Raw genomic sequence first — 21,918 nt, 5'->3', positions numbered from 1 at the left:
TGCAAATGTGTTATTACTTTGATGCAAACAGAATTGCAGACTGGATGAACTGCTCCTCCTGCACCACAGAGGCAGTTTGGATGCTGGTGATTTATTGCTGCCTTTTACCATGTTTCATACAGAGCTGCTCAGAATTAAACATGCTGCTTTAAAAATACTTGCTGCAGCACTCCCAGAACATACATAATTTTGAGCAACTTTACTGACAATTGCTTTTTTATGGGCCTTGATGGAAGCAGAGGACAATCTTGCATTCCCTGGAGGAGCATCTGCCTTTGCAGACAGAGACACTGCTGAGGTTTTATGCAGGCTCTGAGTGCAGCCTCCCAGTTTGGGACCTTTTGGGGAGGTGGAGCTGGGGTGCAGGGATGTGGCGCTGTCCCCTGGGAGGGCTGGTGACACTGGAGTGTGTTTTTGTGTAGTTTGTGGCAGCCTGGCTGGGATGGGATGCTCGGGATGGCTGCTCCCATCCCTCATCCCCTTTGCAGGACGCTGCTGATGGAGCCCCAGTGTGATGTTTACCCAGGCAGCTCTTAAATCCTTGTTAACCAGCTTGACAACATGAAAGCAACACATGGGGGGGCTTTTATTTAGCCCAATATTTTTGGGCACCGTGGAGGGGGTCAGAAAGGAGAGAGCCAATGATCCACAAGTGTCCCAGGCTCTCTTGTTTCTCAGGCTGGTGCTGGAGCAGTTCCTGCTCCCCACGACAGCTCCTTGAATGCAAATAATGAATGTTAATCCAGCCTCATTGTTCCAGGGTCAAACACCAAATAAAAAGGAATCAGTCAGGGTGCCAGCATGGTAAATTGTGTTTGTTTGCTTTGTGCATTAGGTTGGGTTCTGCCTCCCTTTTTGTGAGGCGTTTTCAGCGTGTGCTTTTCACTCCTGTGTGTGAGGGAGCGCAGGGCTCCAGCTGGGCTCCCTCCTCCTCCCGAGGTGAGGACTTTTGTCCTCTATTTGTTGTTATGCAACGTTGTGCTGCTTGCAGTGATGAAGGGGGGGAAAAACGGGCTGCCAATATGACTGTGATATTTGGATGATTTATCTGGTTCCTCTTTGAGTAACCCAACGTTGACATTACCCGTGAACTCCGAGCCGTGCTTGCGTTGTTCTTGCTGCTAGAAAACACAGCAAGGATGTAGTGGGTAATTGAACCCAGATGCACCCAGGGCTGCTCAGCCAGACTGTTATTTTAGCCTACACTAGTAGGTTTTTAATACGAGTTTGACCTTACTTTGAAACATTCTCAAAATACCATACTTTAATATCAATTTATACACTCTTGCTTTAAGAGTGGGGCAGAGTCACTGGAAAAAGTAATGAAACACTTTCTACCTGTTAATGCAGGAGATAGAGAAAGAGTTTTGGAGTTAATTTAGGTGTCTAAGGGACAAGCTTCACATGCTGCCTGTCTAATTGGGGTTTTATCCTGTGCCTGGGGTTGGGATTGGGATCGTGAGCATCAGGGAAAAGCTCTCTGTCAGCTTTCCCTGCAGGAGGAGGCACATGGGACAGGGAGGCTTTAGGTGCTCAGGGATAGGAAGATTTACCCCTAGTCCATATCAATAAGTTATTAAACAGAGTTTAATAGCCATGGTAAATATTAATCTTAATTATTTTTAATGGGAGGTGCATGCTTTGTTTATGTGTTCTACGAGGTTAAGCTGTGTTAAACAGCTTAGAAATGCATTCCTGATTTAAAAAAGAAAAAAGAAAACCCGAAAAAACCAAGCAGCCCATGCTTCTCTGGCAGGATGGTAGTTTGATTTTGACATACATGTAATGTACTTTCCATACCCACACTGTGTTTTCCTAAAGGAGGAGCTGCTAATGGCAGGAGGGAGCAGAGCCCTGTCTCCCTCCTCAATACGTGCTTTGTCAGTAACAACTGAGCACAGAAAAAAAATCTGATGTATAATTAAATTTCCTGTGAAGATAGCATACCTATTTCTGCTTAAACAGAACTGGTTTTCATTTATTATTGCTCCACTCAGGTGGAACCCAGCTTGCTGCCTTTCTAATGTGTCTGAATAAGTATTCTTTAATAAAGAATAATAAAGGAATTAAAGTTTTGTGGTTGTACATCAACAGCTTGGAGTAAAGTAATACCGAAACAAGATTTTGTGGTAGATCTTGAAGTTCAATACTTAAACTAATTAATTTTTCCACTTTCACTCTAATTTAGGGCTAATTCTTGTAATTGCTTGTGGTGAAGCAGAGGAGGGGTATTCAAGGGATATTGAGAGGGAGAGGTTGAAGTTATTTTAAATTATTGCTGAGGTATTGCTGTACCCAGTGATGTTGTTCCCTCCCAAGCCTGAGCTCGGGGTAAAAGCCGAGGCTTTAATGGGAGTGATGGTGGCAAACGGCTTTAAACCTGTTTGGCTTTGGGCACCGCAGCCTCAAATACAGAGAGCAAGAAATTAAAAATGGGTTAGTGTTTTTCTTTCTGTTCTCTTATCAGAAATGTTCACTCAGACTATAACAACTGTTAGAACAAGATAACAACTTCAGGCCAGCTGTCAAATGTTTACCATTATCAAACCTCTCCCTAGGGTAAGATGCGACTTTGGCTCGCCTCACCGGCAGTAATTTAATTTTTCCTTCGTTCTGACTCGGAAATGGCAGCATTTTTCAAAGCTTCCTCCCACTGATGGCTGAAATTTTCCTTGTGAAATGATTTCCACCAGTCTTGAATCTTTCTTGCTTCTGCCGTCTTCACCTTTACTGATGGTTCTGCAACTCATCACCAGCTATGCGAACTGACAGTTCACATCCTGGGGCAGCAGCCGGGGCTGGCCTGCAGAAAGGAGCAGCCTGACCAAATTTACGCTCACAAGATCTCTTAATTCACAAAAGCATTTGCTCCAGTTGCTGCTCTCTGCTGCAGGGGCTTTGGGGGGCGGGCAGGAGCGGTCGGAGGGGAGAGAGGCTCTCTTCACACTCTGCTGAGTGCACAGCCCTGCCAGATGAAAAACAGACGGAAAGAGACATTTCCAGCCATCTTGCTGATCTGTGCTGGGGTTCACTGAACTGTGCAGCATAGCACCAGACCCATGTATCATTTAATGTGCTAATTTCTGCTTTGGTTTGGTTTTTTTGTTTTTTTTTTTCCCCCCTCTGAGTGAAGGAGTTTCTCATTTTGTTGACAAGCACATTAAAATTAAAAGTGGGAACAGTTAAAAGAGAACCTAAAAATGTAAACTCGATACCCGCCGATTCCTTCCTCCTTTGACATCAGAGCCATGGAGAGATCTGCTTAGTTTTGAAAAGCCTCTGACAAATGAGAATAGTCAGAATAAGTTTTCTATTTGGTCTGAACTGCACGGAACATCGTGATTTTTTTTTTTTTTTTTGCCTCCCTCACAACCTGAAACACATGCCATATGCTTGCCCAAATGCTTCCCCTTCTCGCACTGCGAAACTTTTGTTCCATTCTTTTCCTGGAGAGGGATTTTGTTCCCTCTCCCACCCAAGGCAGTTTGCAGCCAGAGAAAAGTGATGCTTCCCCTGGCCACGGCCACAGCCTCCTACCAAAAGGTCACTCAGACACTTTTTTTGGGATTCTTTGGCTCTCTCTTGAAAGCTTCTCCTAAGAATAAAGCATTTTACATTTCTGTGATTACTTTGGAGGAAAAAATGTGCTATAATACCAGAATGTAAATGCAGGGGGAAACAACATTCCAAGTAACCTGATCACACTCCTGTAGTATTTGCTTTGGTACTTTCCTGTCATTTGCTGTCCAGTTGCTTAAGGAGCAGCTGCACGGTCTGGTAAATTAATAAATGTTGTAGGCAGAAGTTTAGACAGAAGAGAAAGTGTGGTTTGTACTAACACAGATCCTGATCCTGTTAACTGGTATTCTAATTGAGGGGAGAGGAATCTCTTTTTCCTTTTTCATGTGCAAAGCAGTTCTGTCTCTCAGTAATGGTGGGGTTTTACAAAATAAATAGGTAGAATATATATTATTTGTAATGGGATCACATGTCCTCAGCATTAACTCTGCTTGTATGTTCTGTTTTTGGAGCTTTTGGGCATTGTGAGAAATATATGAGAGATTTGCAAACAGGGGCAAGGAAGGGTCAGATGTATCAAATCCATGGATTCCACAAAGCAGAGAGAAATGTGAATTAATAGGAGAGCTTCCTTCTGCACAGACTTGGAGGAGCACAAACTAGTGGTGACTGGTCGAGGTATTTGTCATCCCAATAAACTGACAAAATGGAAAAATAAACACCAATCTTATCAGTCTGCATTTTTTTTTTTTGTTGGGGATGAAAGTGTTTGAAGAAAAATCATAAAGGAATCCATGGTAGCTCAAGGAGGTTAAACTCAACAGTTGTTCCCTTTGAAGTGTATGACCACGAGGTTAATTGCCAAAACTGCTCGTGGAAAAGGTGGTAACAATTTAACAAGACTGTACGACTGCAGGACTCCGATGAATATCAGGTGTTTGCAGATGGGCTGGGTTGGGGGGGAGATTTGGGTTCTTTTTTGGTTTTTTTTTTTTTTTTTTTTCCACCTAACAGGAAAAGGGGAGAAAAAACCAGAATGAGAAGCAGGGGCCGGCTCGGGAGAAGAAAAGCCCGACTAAAGAGGCAATAATTCCTTGTTTGCTTTGCCAATGAGGCTGTAATTGGGCGGGAGGTCAGCGGCAGCCCCGGCTCCGCTCAGCCCTCGCTGCTCTCCCGTCCCCCATTTCTCCTCATTTCTCCTCATTTCTCCTCATTTCTCCTCATTTCTCCTCATTTCTCCTCATTTCTCCATCCCAGCCAGGCTGCACAGCTCAGGGCTTTGCGGTTTTGCTGCTCACAGCCCGGTTTATTCCAGGATTTATTCCTCTCTAGGTTCGTTTGTCCCTTTCTGAAAGCTCCACACTTGCACATCTTTCTTAATTTAGTGGGAACAAAGTCTTTAAGGCTGGAATTCCCTGAAGCCCTCCAGAAACCCAATTAGGTCAGTGCAATATCATAATTGGGGAGCTGAAATCCCTTACCATTAGTTACACTGGGTAAACAGAGATGCAGAAGTGTGATATGAACAGAAGGAGAAGAAATTCTTTTAATGTTGCTTTGCACTTCCAGGGAGGGAGAACCTTTATAATTTTAACAATATCATCAGGGTATTTTAATTTTGACAACCTTCTTGGAATTCAGCAGTGGGGGGTTTTTTCCATGGTTGCATTTTATATCTACAGCAATTTGTGGAACTTGGAAAAATGTGTGCAAAGAGCAGCTTTTTCGAGCTATTTTCTTGTAGACAAAGAGTTGGCAATGCCTGAAAACAATGAGAAAAAAAAAATCTTTAAATCGTTAACTAAACTCTTTGAACCTCAAAGAAACTTTGTTTATGATGGAAAGCTTGCTCACCACTCACAAAATCCCTATTTACATTGGTTTTTCTCTGTCAGATACCCATAATGAACTGCTAGTTTTATTAACAGCAGCTCAGATAATACTTTGATGGCTCAATGTTCAACTCAGCACTGGCAAAACTCTGAAACCTTTGTAGTACAACTCCATGTACGTGCTCAAAGTAGCCAAAGCAGCAGCCTGGATCCTAAAATTTACTGCAAACTGTGATTTCTCCTGGGTTGTTTTGCTGTTTACACGTCGGGGCATTAAAAGCAGAAGCTCTTGTGGGGAGGATCCTCCCTGTGCAGCAAGTGGAGCTCTGTGCTGCAGCTGCAGCATCCCAGGGTGCAGCAGGAAATGCACTGTGCTGCTGTGGGGATGGAACTCAGGAGATCTCTGGGCAGGAATTGGGAATTTGGATCAGGGAGCAGTCACCCAAATAATGACAGTCTCAAGCACAGCTTTTAACCTGTTGCTTGTTTTTATAAACAGAATTAAGTCCCGAAGTTGGGTGTCTGTGAGAAGGGATTGCAGGTGAAGGGTGAGGGTTTGGAGACCTCCAGTTGATCCTTTCTGTGAGATCTGAGAGCTCAGCTGGCTGCCAAACACCTCTAAATCTGCTGTGGCATCTCGTCTGCCATGAGCTATTGATATTTTTAAAATTTAATTATGGCCCTTACACTGTTCCTGTGCCAGGGGTGTTATACAGGAACCCCAATTCCAGCCCTCCAAAATGTACCTACCAGTCCTGTTTCTTTATTAAACATACAATTTATAGAAATGCTGTTATATAAATGCAATTCACACCTCTGAGGGGCAGAAGAGCTCAGTTTACAAGGGTGATACCTCTGCAGCATTGATTGAGACTCTGCCCATGAAGACAGTGGTGTGATGAAACCAAATATTGCTTAGTACAGACCTTGCTTGTATTTTTAAATATTATATTTCAAACGAAGGTGGTCTCTGATGGGATCCAGCAGGTCAGTGTGACTCAGCAGACAGAAAACCTTTGCTTTTTTGGCCTGCCAAGCAAATCTCAGCTAGAACAGAGAGAAGCCAACCCTCATTCAGTTTTAAACTTTATTAATATTTCCTCTTCATTATAAAAACACAAACTCACTGCAACACAAGAGGGGAAGAAATTCTTCAAGATCATTTTTATTTGTTTAAAGAGGGGCAGGGAGAGAAGAGAGAAGAGCAGGCTTTGCAATCTGCATATGCAAATCTTGCTGTGATTCTCCTAGACAGGAGGAAACCCTAACTCTCAATAGATATTTATTTTCTAAATTGGCGACAGACATGCAAGCGAGAACGTTCAAATGACTTCAGCTCTCTTTCTGCCTTCATTATGTCAGCCTTGCAGATCACATATGGCATTATGGAAATCACTAAATGAAAACCATATTGATCAGCATCGAGAACAAATGTAAAAAAGCTGGGCTGAAGGAGGAGAGGTGGAGAACTCTGCTCCTCTCTTCAACCAGATAGGCCCTCGTTAAGGCCTTTAATCATTTATTAATGTAAACTCCCTCCTTCCCTTTCCACTCAAATTACCTCAGCCATAGAGCATCCTGCTCCATTTATCTTTTAATGTTTCCTTTATTTAATTTATTTTTAAGCTATACATTATACTTTTATTACAAAATCAAGGTTTGTTGAGGTTTTTTTTTATTTTTTTCCTTTTCTAAAGGACAGTATTGAGCAAGCAGATTTGATAAAAATGCTCCTGCCTGAGCAGTGAGGAGCAGGAGTGGGTTTTGGAGTGGTTTTTGGAGTGGTTTTTCTGTGGATGGCAGCCTTGGTGTGCCAGAGGACTGGCAGTGAAAAGGAGTGTGTGTTACAGAGCCTCCCCCCACTTCACGCTGTTTGTAATTAAGGTTGTGTCAGCATTTCCATCATAAACCCTTGTTTACAGGGTTTATAATTCAGCTGTGAAAATTTGCTCCAGGCCAGATTTGACATACAAGGGCTCAACCTCACAGTAAAGGAGGTTTCTGCTCTCCCTCCCTCCCTCCAACCTAAAAGCTGCTCAGCTACTGCCTAAAACCTTTCTTTAAAAAAAAGAAAAAGAAGAGAAAGGTGTAGTGGTGGGGTTTGGGGGGAAATTGGAAAATATTATTAAGCACAAAAAGCCTTGGGCCAATGTCCTAAGTAACTCTAAAAATCCTGTGGAGACCTTTATGTGACTGTGCTGTGCCAATTTGAGGAGGTTCGGGGTTTTTGGTCAGGCAGGGGATCACTGACTTGTAGTCATTCATCAAAATCTTGAGTGATGGACATCTCAATCCTGGGGTCCATTTTCTTAAACACTCTGTCATTCCCTCACAGTTTAGTTTGCAATTTCCATGACAATAATGAAGGGGTTCTGCTCTGAAATTCCTGCTGGTTTCTGCTCGGGCTGAAGCTCTCGCTGGCCCATGGGTATTTCCCAGTACCCTGTCAGCTGGGTAATGCAGGCTGTTCTTAGGGATAATAATATACTTTTTACTTGGAATCTTCATCTTTCCCACAGCAGAAATAGTTTCACTGGCATTTTTAAATCCATTTGGTTAAAAAAAAAAAAAAAAAAAGAGAAGAAGTTGGATTTGTGCGTGCGTTCGGAGCAGTTGGGTGCCTGTTGCATGTGCATTTAACAAGATTTCATAACAAGCATGAAGAAGAGCCAGGATGATCTCCCTGTGCCCCACACAGATGAGGAAGGTGGGAATGAGCAGGGAGCTGCCCTGGGTTGGGATTTTTGCTCCAATCTGGCTCCGTGTCCCTCGTGGGCTCCCTGGGACGCTGCTCCGGGAAGAGCTCGTCAGCCCAGGCTGGGAATTTCTGGGCTGCTGTCAGTTTTAGTTAAATCCTTATCATTTTAATGTTTTCATATTCTCTGTGATAACAGACTTCAAGTCTCAGCCACGGAGATGGCTCCTGATTGATATGGAATGATCCTGGCGTCGCACGCTGCGGCGTGGACGTCTCATTTATTTTAAGTGGTATTCCAGATTGTTTTTCCCTTTCTTTTTGGAGGAGACAATTCCTAAGGGGCAGCAAAGATACATCCAGTGATGTATCTCTGAAATATGTGTGTAAAATGTATTCTGCCCTTCCTCTTTCTTGCACACTCACCCACTTCCAACTTCTTTTCCTCTTTGACTCGCATTACAATCCTGCTTTCCTTCCCCTGCTCTCAACATCAAACAGTCTATAAATTACAGCAAGAGTGCTGTCTGTGGCAGACATACAGTCCTTGTTTGTGGCAGAAGAGCAGAGCATTAAACAGTGAGTGGACTATGCAGAGAGCTCTCTCTCTCTCCCCGTTCCCAGTGGGAGTGTTGTTTATAGAGCATTATAATTTATAACTGAAGAGAGTGGATTTAATTTCAGCGGAGGGGGCTCGCCAGCGGGGCGCCAGCCTGCAATCATATGAATCAGCAAGCTGCAAACTCTATTGAATGGAAAGTATTATCGTGGCCACAAACGGACACTGCTTCTCCTTAAACAACTCCCTCGGTGCAGGAAGACCTTGTCTTCATTCATCTATTTTACATATCTGCTCCTGCTTTAATTTTGCTGTTTCCTAAAAGTCTTTTTCTTTTTTCGGGCGCATCTTTTCTTTTTTTGCTGCCTGACTTCCTGGTCTGACATTGGAAACTGATTATTGTCTGGATGTTGCTGATTTTGTAGCTCTTAAAATTGGCTTTGCTTCTTAGCGTGTGTGTTTTGTTTTTAGTTTCTGAAATGCCATTTCCCTCTGATCCTGTGTACAAGCAACTTTTATGGGAACCGAAGTTAAACATGCAAACAAGAGGATGATAATCCATTAGCATTAATATTGTAAAATGGTAGTCAGATTCAATCACAGGAAGTTTTATTTAATCATGGATGTTTTGTGCATTTCTCTTGCACAAATGGAAACTCTTCTCCCCCCCCCCCCCTTTAGTCTTGGAGAAGTTTAGCATTTTGTCCTTTGAAATAAAACCATCAAATCCATAACAAAGCTGGATGAGTTTCTGAAATACTTTCAAGCTGCCTTTGCATTAATTGTGTTTTGTATCAGTTGTTTCTGTGCTGTTTAGGAGAGGCTGACCCGTGAGGTGATGTTTCCTATAAGGGCTTTATGCAGCTCTTGTAATTTATTAGACATTTGCAAGCAGAGCAGTAACACAATGCATTAACAGCCTGTGGCAAGTACCAGCTTTACACAAGTTACTATTTTTCTTTAGCTTTCTTTTTATGAAATAATGGCTAAGCTTTAAAAAATCCCCACCAGTGCAGGTTGGATGGAATGATGGACTTGTGAGCTGGGTTCCTGACAGGGAATTGGATACCTGAGAGCTGCTCCCTGCTCCCCTTCAGAGCAAAGTTTCTGTTGAAGTTTCAGCACTTTTGAGGAACAGAATTAATCATAAAAAGAAAAGACAATGGCACAGAAAACGCTGCTGCTGTGTCCCACGGGGCTGGGAGGGCAGCACTGCCATGGGAACCCTCCAGAACTGCTCTCTCCCCTCCAAAGGAGGATTTCCAGGGTGTCAGGGCAGGGCAGGGGGTGTTCATGGTGCAGCTTGTGCCCCACACCTGGGCACGGGGATGCTGCTGCTGCTCCCTGCCCTACACACAGACCTGACCGAGGAGCTCTGTGTGTCTCGTGCTGACTGATGGGGGCTGCCCTGCCCTGCCCCAGCAGGATCTGTGCCACAGCATTCATTTCTGCCCGTTCAGGAGGTGCTTGGCCTCGTTCTGCTCTCCTTGCCCAGGAAAAGCTTTGCCTTGGCGTGGCAGAGCCGCTGCCATGCCCGTGGGAGAGGCAGCTCTGGAGGTGTTTCCTCCCCAGAAGCTCCAGTGCAGATATCAGCAATGACAAATGGCAGCTTATCTCATGTCTTTGGAATAATTGTGGCTTTTTTGGTTCCACAGGCTCTGTAATTTTGCCTGACTTAAGACAAAGCTGTGCAGCTCCAGAGCCTGATGGATGTGATCGAAGCTGAGCTTTTGTTCAGCAGACAGAGCAGGGGCATCAGTCTCTCTTTGCTTTGCATTGCATTTATGAGCATAATAAAGTTATTGCCCTCGTTTTCACAGAGAGATTGTCCTGCATTAGCAAAAAAAGCCACATAAATTATTTGCAAATGAGTGGCTTGTTTTTTGCCTATTGATTTCCCAGAAGTGGCAAAATGCTTTAGCTTATGTTCACGACTATTTATAAAATGTAAAATGTATTTTTCTCTCGGCTTCTTGGCACAGACAGTGAAGTTTGTTAAAGGATTAAAGGCTACATCCTACTGTTCCTCCCTTCCCCATTCCACAGGCTTTTAAACAGTCTCCTTGACTGTATTTTATATGCTTAACTTCATGCTAAATTCCAAAGGTACATGAAATAATCGTAGCTCTTGAATTCCATAGCACCACATACGGCCCTTTTGGTCCCCTCAGGGGGAAAAAAACGTTGTAAAATCCAAACCTGTAGGTAGATTGGAAAGATACAGCTCTGTACCTTCCAGTTTCACCTCATTACCTCTTTTGTATGTGTAAGAACTGTTCTGCACTCCAGAATGATCATGTTTTATACTGTTTAAATCTGAGTCAGAGCTAGTAAACATTTTGGGCACACAGAGTAAACTGGTTAGTGTTTAACTTTGGCTTGCAGAAACCAAGATGATTCACAGTGTTAACATTTTAATTTCTTGTTCATTCTGAATGCAATGGGAATGAATTAAATTTGGCATTTTAAATCATTAAGGGTTTAATTATATTCCACCTTTTTCTGTGTAATTTTCTCAGCACTTTTGAGAACGTTTTAAATGCTGGAGTACTGTAAAAATATTTTGCACTCTGGTTGGAAAATAGGATGGTCTGTATCTGGAGCTTTCCTTTTGAAAAATAGGATGGTCATATTCCAATAGTCTGTATCTGGAGCTTTCCTTTTCTCTAAAAGAAAATATCCACAACAAATGCGAGCAAAAACTGCTAGGTGTTTAAAATGAACAGGAGCAAACTCACCTGAGGTACAGTCAGATGCAGTTGTAGCATTCTGAGTGCAGCAGAGCAATCTCTTGAGGAATGCTCAGTTAGGGAGGTCTGGCTGGTTTTATGTAGTTCAAAATTACTTGATCAAAGAATTTCAAGGAATAAAATGCAGAGCTAATCTTTATTGAAAATATACTTTTATTTTACTAGGTGACTTACTACTGTGTAACACCCCTTATTTGGGGTTACATGTGCTCCTGCTGTAGGTCTCACTATAATAAAGACATTTTTGGGTTTGCTTTGATGAAACTTCACAAGAGCCGTCTGTAGGGGAGAAATACAATTTCCCCTGTGCTTTAATTGTGCTCTGCCGTGCGTTTGGCTCAGTTAACCCAATCAAGGGAGCTGCACTCGGGGATCTGAGTGCATCTTATCAGCACTGGGCTCTGGCTGCTATTTTCCCTCAGAGCCTGTTGGAGAATTGAAATGTGCTGGGCAGTTTTCTCCCGGCTCTGGGCGCTCCGGGGGCAGGCAGGCACACACGGATATCCCCCATTTCTGTGCCTCACCCAGGGGTCACGTCCTTATCAGTGCCTGTAATTGATAACAACGTGCTGGTTGGAGGCAGCTTGGTGACCTTGGCACCGCTTTCCTCACTCCCTCCTGCTTTGATGTGCCGGGGATGCGCAGGTCAGGCACAGGCAGCGCCGCATTGAAACACTCCTGACCCCCAAAAGTGACCACAACGCCCATATTTCTTCATTTAGCATAATTAATACCTTGTATTTCCATTGACTTTGATAAACTGAGTATTCCCTCCCTCTTCCCCCCCCCCTTTTTTTTTTTTTTTGATTATTTTATTCCCCGTAGCTTTCAGTAATGATTGCAGGAGAGCTGCAGTTAAAATGGTTTACAGACTCTGAAGAATAACATGTTTGGGAAAAGCTCAGATCAAAAGTCTCAATTAGGTCGCAGCCTGGCAGGAAGCTTATGGCCACATTAAAATGGGAAAGTTATTTCATTTTTAGTATATTTGTGTTTTCAGTAGCCAGAGTAATAAGCTCAAGGCAAAAAGACACATGTTGGATCTCTCACCAAGGAAATCTCCACTCTTATGAATTTGTAATTAGGATATGCACAATAACTGCAAGTGCTCAGTGTTTAATGTGGATCCTTCCCGAGGAGAACTTTCTGAAGCAGCAGCTGGAGGAGCTGATGAAATACTTTTTTCTTTCTTTCCTTTTCTGTCATAAACGTTGCCTGTGAATTATTACTGCCACCTTTTAAAAGCACTCCATAAAAAGGAGCTGAGCAGGCAGTGCCTGGATCGGCGCGGATCCGCTCCGAGCGCCAGCCTGGAAGCGCTCTAACAGCAAACCTCAGAGCATCCACCCCAAACCCAGCCCTCAGCTGATGGCTTCATTTAAAAAACAACAAACCAGGGGCAAACCAGCCATCTGCAGGGCTCAGCTCTGCTGTGGGTGAGGGTTTTTGGAGCCTTTTTCAGGGATGGAGCAGGGTGGGAGGGCAGCGGTGCCCGGCTCCGTGTGCAGGGACAGACCTGGGAGAGATGAGCAGCTCTGATTTGTTGTGATGGATGGAGCTCAGGGAGCTTGCTCTCCTGGAAGGCAAGAAATATATTTTATGCCATAAGTGAATTTGATTCCTTTTTACCAATAAATTTTTTGGATTGCGTTTAACGGCCAGATAAACGCGGAGCTGATTTTATTGCAGTTCTGACTCTGGGTATCTGTATTCCATGGGTTCCTATTGAACTTTGCATTAAGCACAGTAGATCTTCTCTGTCAACAAATAAATTAAACTTGGAGCTAGGAGTGTTTTCTTGTGCGTGTTGTGGGGCAGTTTTTGCAGCATGTTTTTGTTTTCCTGTGACAACAGCATCAAAATCCAATACCTGTGAGGTTTAAATACCCTAAAATACTCCTTAAAGGGAGATTTCCTGAGCTGTTCCCCATGGCACAGCCCTTGTATTGGTGTAGGGAAATCAGTAAATATTGCAGGAAAAAAAAATCAATTTAATCAAGCAGTTTTACTGTCTGCACAGAGTGGCACAGAGAGGGGCAGAAGGATGGACCAGGGGACAGCATGATCTCATTCAATTCCCAAAATGTTGGGGTTCAATTCTCCCCTTTTTAAACATCCAAAGTATTTTATAAATTAAATTTTATTCATCCCACAACTGAATAATGCACAGGAAGAAGGAAAATTAAAATAGAAGATCAGTTAGTGTTTAAGTAGCATTTTTACTCTGCAAACATCATCTCTTTTTCAAGTAGCTGATCCTTGCAATAATCCTGATTGGATTTCCCTAATTTAGGAGTTCTCACCCTTTTCCATACCTCAAATCCCTTTACCTTACTGAGGTTTCTTATCCATGTGAAGCTGGGGTGGATTCCAGGTGCTGCCTCCTGGAAATTCCCAGCAAATTCCAGCAGGGACAAGGTGAATTCAGCAGCACCAAAGCTGCTCTCTCAGGCTGCACCTGCAGATTTGGCATCTCCTCCACCTTCATGCCATCTAAAATAATCCAAGCTCTCTGTGTTGCATAAAATGTGGCTTTACATTTCTTTTTTGGCTTATTGATGAGTCTGAATTCCCTGTGAAATGTTTGATAAAGGGACTTGGATTGTTCAAGTCTGGTAGAAACAAGTGTGTGTAAGTCAGGGCTGTGAGGGGAAGCAAGCTGCTTTCCAAAATCGGAGGAATCCCTGTTGGAATCTAAATTTCATCTGAAACTGCTGCTGCTTTGATGCTCTGAATGTCTGTCACCTGTCTCCGTGCCCGGAACGTGATTTGTGTGTGTCTTGGAAGTGTTGGTTGTTTGAGGTCTATCAGTGCCTGTCATTACTGATTGATGATTCTAAGAGTGGCAATAAATAGAGAATTAAAAAAAATACAAACAACAAAACAAGGGATTCTCTTTTAGAGGATTCCTTCTCACCTGTGCTTGCAGCAGTGCTGTTAGAAGCAGCAGCAGTGTGGAGGATATTTATTTATTTATTTATTCATTTATTTATTTATCCATCAGCCAGGCTGCTGTGAGGCTCGGCTCCTTCCCCCTCCTGGTTTTGCACATGCTGGGCACAGCATTCCCAACATGTGCAGCACATCCAGGCAGCATCAGAGCTTCTGTGTGCCTGAGCTACTGCACATGCAGCCTCTGTCAGCACCCTGCCCTGGCCAGCACACAGCAACTGTTTGCACTGGCTGCTCGTTAAACCGAAGCAAGGCTGGCTGGAGTCCTGAGGGCGGCTGCTGCCACTGCCCCAGATCCCTTGGGAAGGGAATTCTGGGCACTCTGCTCTTGGATTTACCAACCTGAGGGGCTGTGCAGAGCTCTTCAGCTGGATATTCAGTCCTTCAGGTGGACATTTCACCCCTCAGGTGGACATTCATCCCCTTCAGGTGGACATTCAGCTCCTTCAGGTGGACATTCACCCCCTCAGGTGGACATTCACCCCCTTCAGGTGGACATTCAGCCCCTTCAGGTGGACATTTCACCCCTTCAGATGGACATTTCACCCTCAGATGGACATTTCACCCCTCAGATGGACATTCAGCCCCTCAGATGGACATTCAGCCCTCAGCTGGACATTCAGTCCTTTCAGTTGGACATTCAGCCCTCAGCTGGACATTTCACCCCTTCAGCTGGACATTCAGCCCCTCAGATGGACATTCAGTCCTTTCAGCTGGACATTTCACCCCTTCAGGTGGACATTTCACTCTCAGGTGGACATTTCACCCCTCAGCTGGACATTTCACCCTCAGATGGACATTTCACCCCTTCAGATGGACATTTCACCCTCAGATGGACATTTCACCCTCAGATGGACATTTCACCCCTCAGATGGACATTCAGCCCTTTCCCTCTCCCACTTCACTGTATGTAGAGAGAAAAAAATGCTGCACTGAAAGAGAAAAAAAAAAATGAGGCTCAGATCTCAGGGACATTTTAATAAGCGTCTAACTTAAGTTGCAAGTGGTTTTAAGTCTGTGAAGCTGCTCTTATGCTTAATAATAAACATCTGTGTGGTTTTTTTCTACCCAAAGATTTCAGACAAGCCAGTGTCTGAGGAGCTCACGGCTCAGCATAGATGATTTAAAGCTCAGGTCAGTATTAATGCACAGAACACTTGGGGAAGCAACAACAGAAAACATCCAAGGAAGCAGAGTGTTTCAGGGATGACATTAACAGTTCTGAGCAGGATATGTATCTGTGCTTGCATATTCTATTCAAGTGTTTAAAAAAAATCAGTTCAGACATGGCAAATCCAGTATTTAAGTGTATTTTGTGCTAATTCTTTCAAAAGAAGCCTACATTCCAGCATGTCTTCATTCAGTAATTTAATTGGGATGTAGGTCTTTGAGCTAGTGGCTGATTAGAAAACATGACCTGCTTGAGAGATCAAGAAGGTAAATTGATAAATGTTGTAGCAAAGGTTAGTAATGTGTGAGAGAGTAGAAGCTGCTTTGGGCTTTGAATCACTGATCAAGGTCAGCTGCAGTTCATTAAAACCTTCAGAGATTTAGATTTGCTGTAAATATACCCACATACCATAGTTTATCTGTAAATCCTGCATATTGTTGGTTAGTAAGATTGCACATTCTAGCAAAGGTTTATGGTGTACATTTACACCAAGGTGCAGAGCCAAAGTTCAGATATTTCAGTGAGAAAAGCAGGATGGACATGGGTGATGAGACTTGGATTTGACACTCTCAAACTTTGTATTTAATCTTTTAAGGCCCACCAGGGTCTGTGCCCATGCTGCCCTTCAGTAAAGCAGTTTTTCAGGGCTGTGTGCTCGTCCTGGCTCCCAGCTGCAGTGGAAGGAGCCCTGCTGTTCCCTCCTCAGCTCTCTGTTCCCCCATCAGGCTGCTCTGCATCTCTCTCAAGTTCCCAGCTGGAGCAGGAGTTTTGGTACATGTGTTTGAGGTGACATCTGGGCTGAGCAGGACAATATTCCTGTTTTCTGCTCTGTCCCATCCCTGTCCTCAGGCTGCGCCCAGTGACCTCTCACTCTCTGCTAATTCATCTTTTAATCATTATAGTCCTCACATTCCCTTCTGGATCCTCATGATTGTTGTCCAGGTTTCTTCCTCTCTCTCCAGAACCATGACATTTGAAGGCCATGTAAAGATTTTTCACTGTCCTGTTGTTGGTCTCCCCCAGTCCATGCTGGCTTTGCTGGAGCTTGTGTGGGTGCTGTCACCTGTCTGGTGTCACCCTCTGCCTCCATCTCCCTGATTTCATCCCAGCCCCTCATTTCTGTTTTGAAGAACACTTGTGCTGCTCCAGTATTTCTGCTGCTCTGCTCTTGTCCCTCCCAGCTCTGGCTCTGTGGTTGTGGTGATTTTTCTGGTGTGGTTCCAGGGAATGCAGCCCCAGCTCAGCTGCACCTCCAGTCCCACTGGGAGCACTCCTGGGGCAGAACCCAGGATGCTTTCAGCATCATTTGGGTGTTTCAGTGCCCATTCCCCTGCTTGCAGCATCATTTGGGTGTTTCAGTGCCCATTCCCCTGCTTGCAGCATCATTTGGGTGTTTCATGCCACCCTTGCGCCACTGTTTGGCCAGACATCATTTGGGTGTTTCACTGCCCATTCCCCTGCTTGCAGCATCATTTGGGTGTTTCCCTGCCCATTCCCCTGCTTGCAGCATCATTTGGGTGTTTCAGTGCCCATTCCCCTGTTTGCAGCATCATTTGGGTGTTTCCCTGCCCATTCCCCTGCTTTCAGCATCATTTGGGTGTTTCACTGCCCATTCCCCTGCTTTCAGCATCATTTGGGTGTTTTCGCAGCATGGGCACCATTCCCCTGCTTTCAGCATCATTTGGGTGTTTCCCTGCCCATTCCCCTGCTTGCAGCATCATTTGGGTGTTTCAGTGCCCATTCCCCTGCTTTCAGCATCATTTGGGTGTTTCAGTGCCCATTCCCCTGCTTGCAGCATCATTTGGGTGTTTCCATTCTCCCCCCAGAGTTATTTCTCAGTCCCAGCTGTGTCCCTGGGCTGTCCCTGTGTCCCTCACTCCCATCAGGAGGTGCCACCCCAACCCCAATTTTCCACCCATCCCACAGCCTGATTTCATGGAGCAAATGCCACATGGTTTTATGTGCACTTCACGTTCTTGTATTGCATCTGCAGGTATCCAGGGAAGAGCAGAGAAATGTTCTTTAAAACTTGACCAAATACCTCTCCATGAGCTTATTCCTGGCTCAAACCCGTTGCCATGAGGTTAAAGTGATGTTTAATCTACTAAAAAAAAAAAGTGCCTAACAGAAATAGTTTGAAAGTACTTTTCTTGAAGCATAACTGTGAATCACTTTGAGCTTAATGGTTTTTTAAAAAAATCTAGAACAAAAGAGTTTTTTCCCTACAACAGCTGTGCACTTTTATTAAAAATTTAAAGAAATCTTATGTGTCTAATCCTTTGAGCGGATGTGTAATTACTTGGCTTGGGCTCTTACACATGGATAACCTAGCTGTACTGTGAGACAAGATTCTTATGTTTAATTTAAAGAATCATGGGTGTGCTTTGGAGATTATCAACACCAAGCCTCATAAAGGAACACAAACCCAGAACAACTCTTGTACATTATCATTTGTTATACAGATGTTCCAAACCATCTGACGGGCAGATAGTGCAGTTTGCAATAGATTAGCAAATGATAGCAGGGTGTGGAGAATGAAAAATGTGGAAAAAATGGCTTTTTGGGGATGTTTTCACTTGTGCAGTGTTTTGGTTTTCCACCTGTGGTTGGGTATTTGCATTTCATATGGGTTTGCTTTAGGTGAACCTGTTGCTTTTATAATCAGTTATTCAAAGTGTGTTATCACCTCCTTTGGGTGGTTATTTGATAAAAAGCCCCACCAGCAACGTCCTGGGGCTTGAACAAGCTGAGTCTGACCTGGGTGTAGATGCAGCTGCATTAAAATGAGTTTTATATCTGTCCCATGGAACTGCCACAAGTCAGAGGCTTTAAAAATTTTAAAATGTATTTTAAAGGTCCAAGAAAACAATCATCCATAAGCAGTTAAAGCCCAGCTCATTTTGCTTTAGGTTGTTTTATCAGGACATCTACATTAGGTACTTCTATCAGAATATGATTCATTATTTTAAATGGTGAAGAATTAACCCACATCTGAAATGAGTTATAAAATCTCTTTCAATCAAGTTTGAGGTATCAGTCAAAATCACCCCTAATGTGAGCAGGTACAACTCCATTGAAGTCAAGTCTGCTTACAATCAAGCTGATTTTAGCCAAGGGACATTTTTTCCTTATTTTCTTTCTTTTTCTTCCCTTTCCCCCTCCCACCCTCAGTAATCTTCTTCATATTAGTTGCATTTTTTTTCTATTACATTTGGTTGTAGTCACTTGGGGAGGACAAACACATCACACAATTTTCTTCCCTTGAAATCATGTGTGCACATTATTTTCAAAATCTGTATTACAAAGTCTTTTATCCTTTTATTAGTTTAGTACTTAAGCCCTAGACATAAGAAAGAAGCCTATCAGTGAAAATCAATTGAAATGCAGTTAGATACAGATCTGATGTACTGGGCAAGGAGGCTTAGACACGGCACAATAAAATCAATTAAAGCCTTTCCAGCCCCACAGAGCTTTACCCATCCAATCACTTTTCACACATTCCCTCCATTAGTTTTGCATGAAGTTTTTTTTTTGTTTTAAATATGAATTATGATGAATGAGACCCTTGTTATGAATATATAGATGGGTCATTACCCTACGAAACCCAGTCTGGGCTGGTGCTTAGTGATTAAGGCTTTCTGCTGCTACTGTCAATAAAGTTCAAATCCCTCTGCCTCAATCTATGATAGGGAAGCTGCAGCCATTGTTGTCTAATTCACTTAACAATGTTTTAATTGTGATTTGGGTTTGTTTGGCACAATAATTTACATAAACCCTTTTGTATTTGTGAATAATTTGGATTAGTCATCAAGCTTAAGGAATGCAACAGATCAAATAAACAAAAGGGAAATAATAATATATATTAAAAAAAAAAAAAGTGGCACCAGACCTACCCAGACAGATGTGAAGAGCAGATTAACAACTAGTTGTGTACGATGCCAAAAAATGAAATATTTTGGATTGGGAAGTTAAAAATGTGCAAAGTGCAGGTTGGATCCCAGGGCAGAGGTGGAACACCTTATTCCCTTCTGAGAGTGCATGGCTTGGCCAAATTTGAATTTAAACCTTAAATATCAGCCAAGGCAGTGACAAGTGGCCAGACTGCTGTGGTCTATGGATGTTTATGCAAATGAAGATGCAATAAAACAAGGCTCCTTCAAAAATCTGCCCCAGTAAATTAGCGGAAAATGCACCGCCATAAACAGCTGTTGCATTTTAATCAAGCATCTGTAGAGTATATTTTGCTTTGTGTTACAAACAAAACAAAACAAAAAACACCCAGATTGCAGCAACCTCATTTTATATTCAGAAATTAACCCGTTCTGCTCTGCTCCAAATGAGGAATTCACAGGTCACAGCTTTGATGTACCCAGGGGGCAGCAGGATGTTGAACTCACTGACTTTCATCTTACCTGGTTTAATTTAAAAAGCAACCTTTCTGACTGGAAGAATAATTGTAAATTTTCCTTGTCTGTAATTTTGGGGAGGTTTTTGCCATGTGATCTCATAGTTTGAAGCACAATTTATACTGAAACTTCTCCAAATAGATTTCAAGCGCGTCTCTTCTGCGCTCCTGGCTTGGCACAAATTAGAATTAATCTTGCAAAACACTTCAGCTGTCAGGGCTGGTTAGAAAACCTCCTTTTCCTCGACGTGCTAGGAAATGGTGCATCTTGGTTTCCAAAGAGTTAATAAACACCCCGAGCCGTGCTGATCTTGTAGCTTTAGCGAGCCTTAATCTGTAAGCTTGATTACCTCCTAACCCTCAGTCGCCTGCCTCCCTCCCTCCTCACGCAGCGGGAGTTTTACGGCAGCATTAGTGGCATTTTGCCCAGCTTTGGCTTTAGGGAAATCATTCAGTGAGAAAGAAAAGCAGAAGGACTGGATCTGTCTGCTGCTGCGAGGTCATTAACACACGGCCTGGCCAGGCTGGCAGTGCCACTGCCACCCAACGGGTGCTGCCACCCACCCCGTGGCCGTGGCATCCCTCAGAGCCACCCCAAAAACCCCTTCTGTGCCCTAAATCATCTCCCTGGGCATCTCTGTGTGTGTGTCCTGGTCCTTCTAGGAGCAATATTCCTCCAGATTTATGTGCTCCGGGCTCTTTGTGCACACCAAGGCAGACAGGAATATTTAGTGGGGTTTGCTCTCACTCTAGGAAAAACTCACAAATGGGAATAACTCTTCCCCGTGGCACAGGCTGGATGTCCTTTATTTATAATGCTGGCCAGCATCAGGAGCTGTTCCTGCTGCTCTGAGCTCTCCCTCCATGGGACTGGAGCTGTGACTTTTTGGTTTCAGCACTGCTTGGTGACAGAAATGTCCTCTCTGTGGTGTTAGATGCAAATGGGAGCTTTCCACGAGTGACTCAGGTTTTACCTGATCACCAAAATGTGAGCTCTAAAACCTGTCAGGGGTTTTGTATTTCCAGCAGGTAATTCTGTCACCATCCTGATTAAAACTTGTTGCATCCCTTTTAACCTGGCTGTTTGTTAAAGGGGCAAACGTGTGAGACTGATCTGAAATTAAACCCACAAAAACCCCAACTCTTGTGTGAGGAGAGCCCTGTGTCTCTGACTCCTTGAGGGCACCAGTGGCAGTGAGAGAAGGCACATTTAGAGCCCCAAACTTACCTGGAATTTGTCCCTATCATTGGTGCAAATGTGTCCCCCCATGCTTTGTTGTTCTCAGTGGAAATTCAGATTTAAACCCTCAGATTCAGGAGGAACTTCCCAAGCAGTTGGTCAAGGACACACCTCATCATCCTCACCTCCCTGGTGACAGAGCATCTTGCCTGTGGGCTGTAGCTGCCTTGTTTGCTGTGTTTATTTAATAAAAGTTCAACCTTTGCAGCTGGTTTGAAACAGTAGGCATGTGTTTATCCTCATTTCAGCGTGCTGTCAGCAAGCATTTCCTTAAAAATATCCTTATTTGACCATTCCCTCCTCTGCCATCGTCTGCAGACACCTCCTGTTGTGCAGAGAGGGTGAGAGCAGTGGCCAAAATGTGCTGAGGGAACAATCCTGGAAATACATTAATACCTGTTTGTCCTTGAGATGTTGTCTGTGTCTAATAACACTTCACAGAAAGTGTTGCTGCTCCTCAGCAAATCTGCTGTATTTTCCTTGAACTTGAAGGAAGCAGCAAAGTGTCCATGTCTGGGGAGAGGATGAGGATGGAGAACTTCTCTACTTGACGTGGGAATAAATGCTCTCATTAAGTTCACAGCAGGGGTGGCAGCATTCCCTTTACATTCTCAGAAAATAGTTGTGCGTGTTTAAATTAAGCTTTGAAGCTGTTGCTTTTTGTTTCACTTTTAACCTCTTTGACAGATTAAAATTTATCCAAATATTCCAGGGTGCTCCAGGTCAGTGTAGAGAATGAAATTAGTGAAAGGGTGATGGCAGAAATTATATTCCAGGTAACTCTGGATATCCACA

At 43.5% G+C, this 21,918-nt stretch overlaps 1 protein-coding gene across 11 annotated transcripts in view; it reads left to right on the top strand.

The window, feature by feature from the left end:
- The window catches only part of BCAS3 (BCAS3 microtubule associated cell migration factor), a 303,942-nt gene that overhangs the window by 154,482 nt on the left and 127,542 nt on the right, over positions 1-21,918 (top strand). The window contains exon 24 of one of the 11 annotated variants that reach the window (XM_064729255.1): positions 2,559-2,578. The exons of the other annotated variants lie outside the window; for them this stretch is intronic. Coding sequence (XP_064585325.1) covers positions 2,559-2,563 — 5 coding nt within the window. The 3' untranslated portion in view covers positions 2,564-2,578. Of the gene's footprint in view, positions 1-2,558; positions 2,579-21,918 lie in introns of those variants that run through there. 11 annotated transcript variants of the gene reach the window in all.

The sequence above is a fragment of the Zonotrichia leucophrys genome, chromosome 19, assembly GCF_028769735.1.
Source record: "Zonotrichia leucophrys gambelii isolate GWCS_2022_RI chromosome 19, RI_Zleu_2.0, whole genome shotgun sequence".
In the NCBI taxonomy this organism is placed as follows: Eukaryota; Metazoa; Chordata; class Aves; order Passeriformes; family Passerellidae; genus Zonotrichia; species Zonotrichia leucophrys.
The sequence above is the reverse complement of the archived record's forward strand: the minus strand, read 5'-3'. Positions and strand labels throughout refer to the sequence as shown.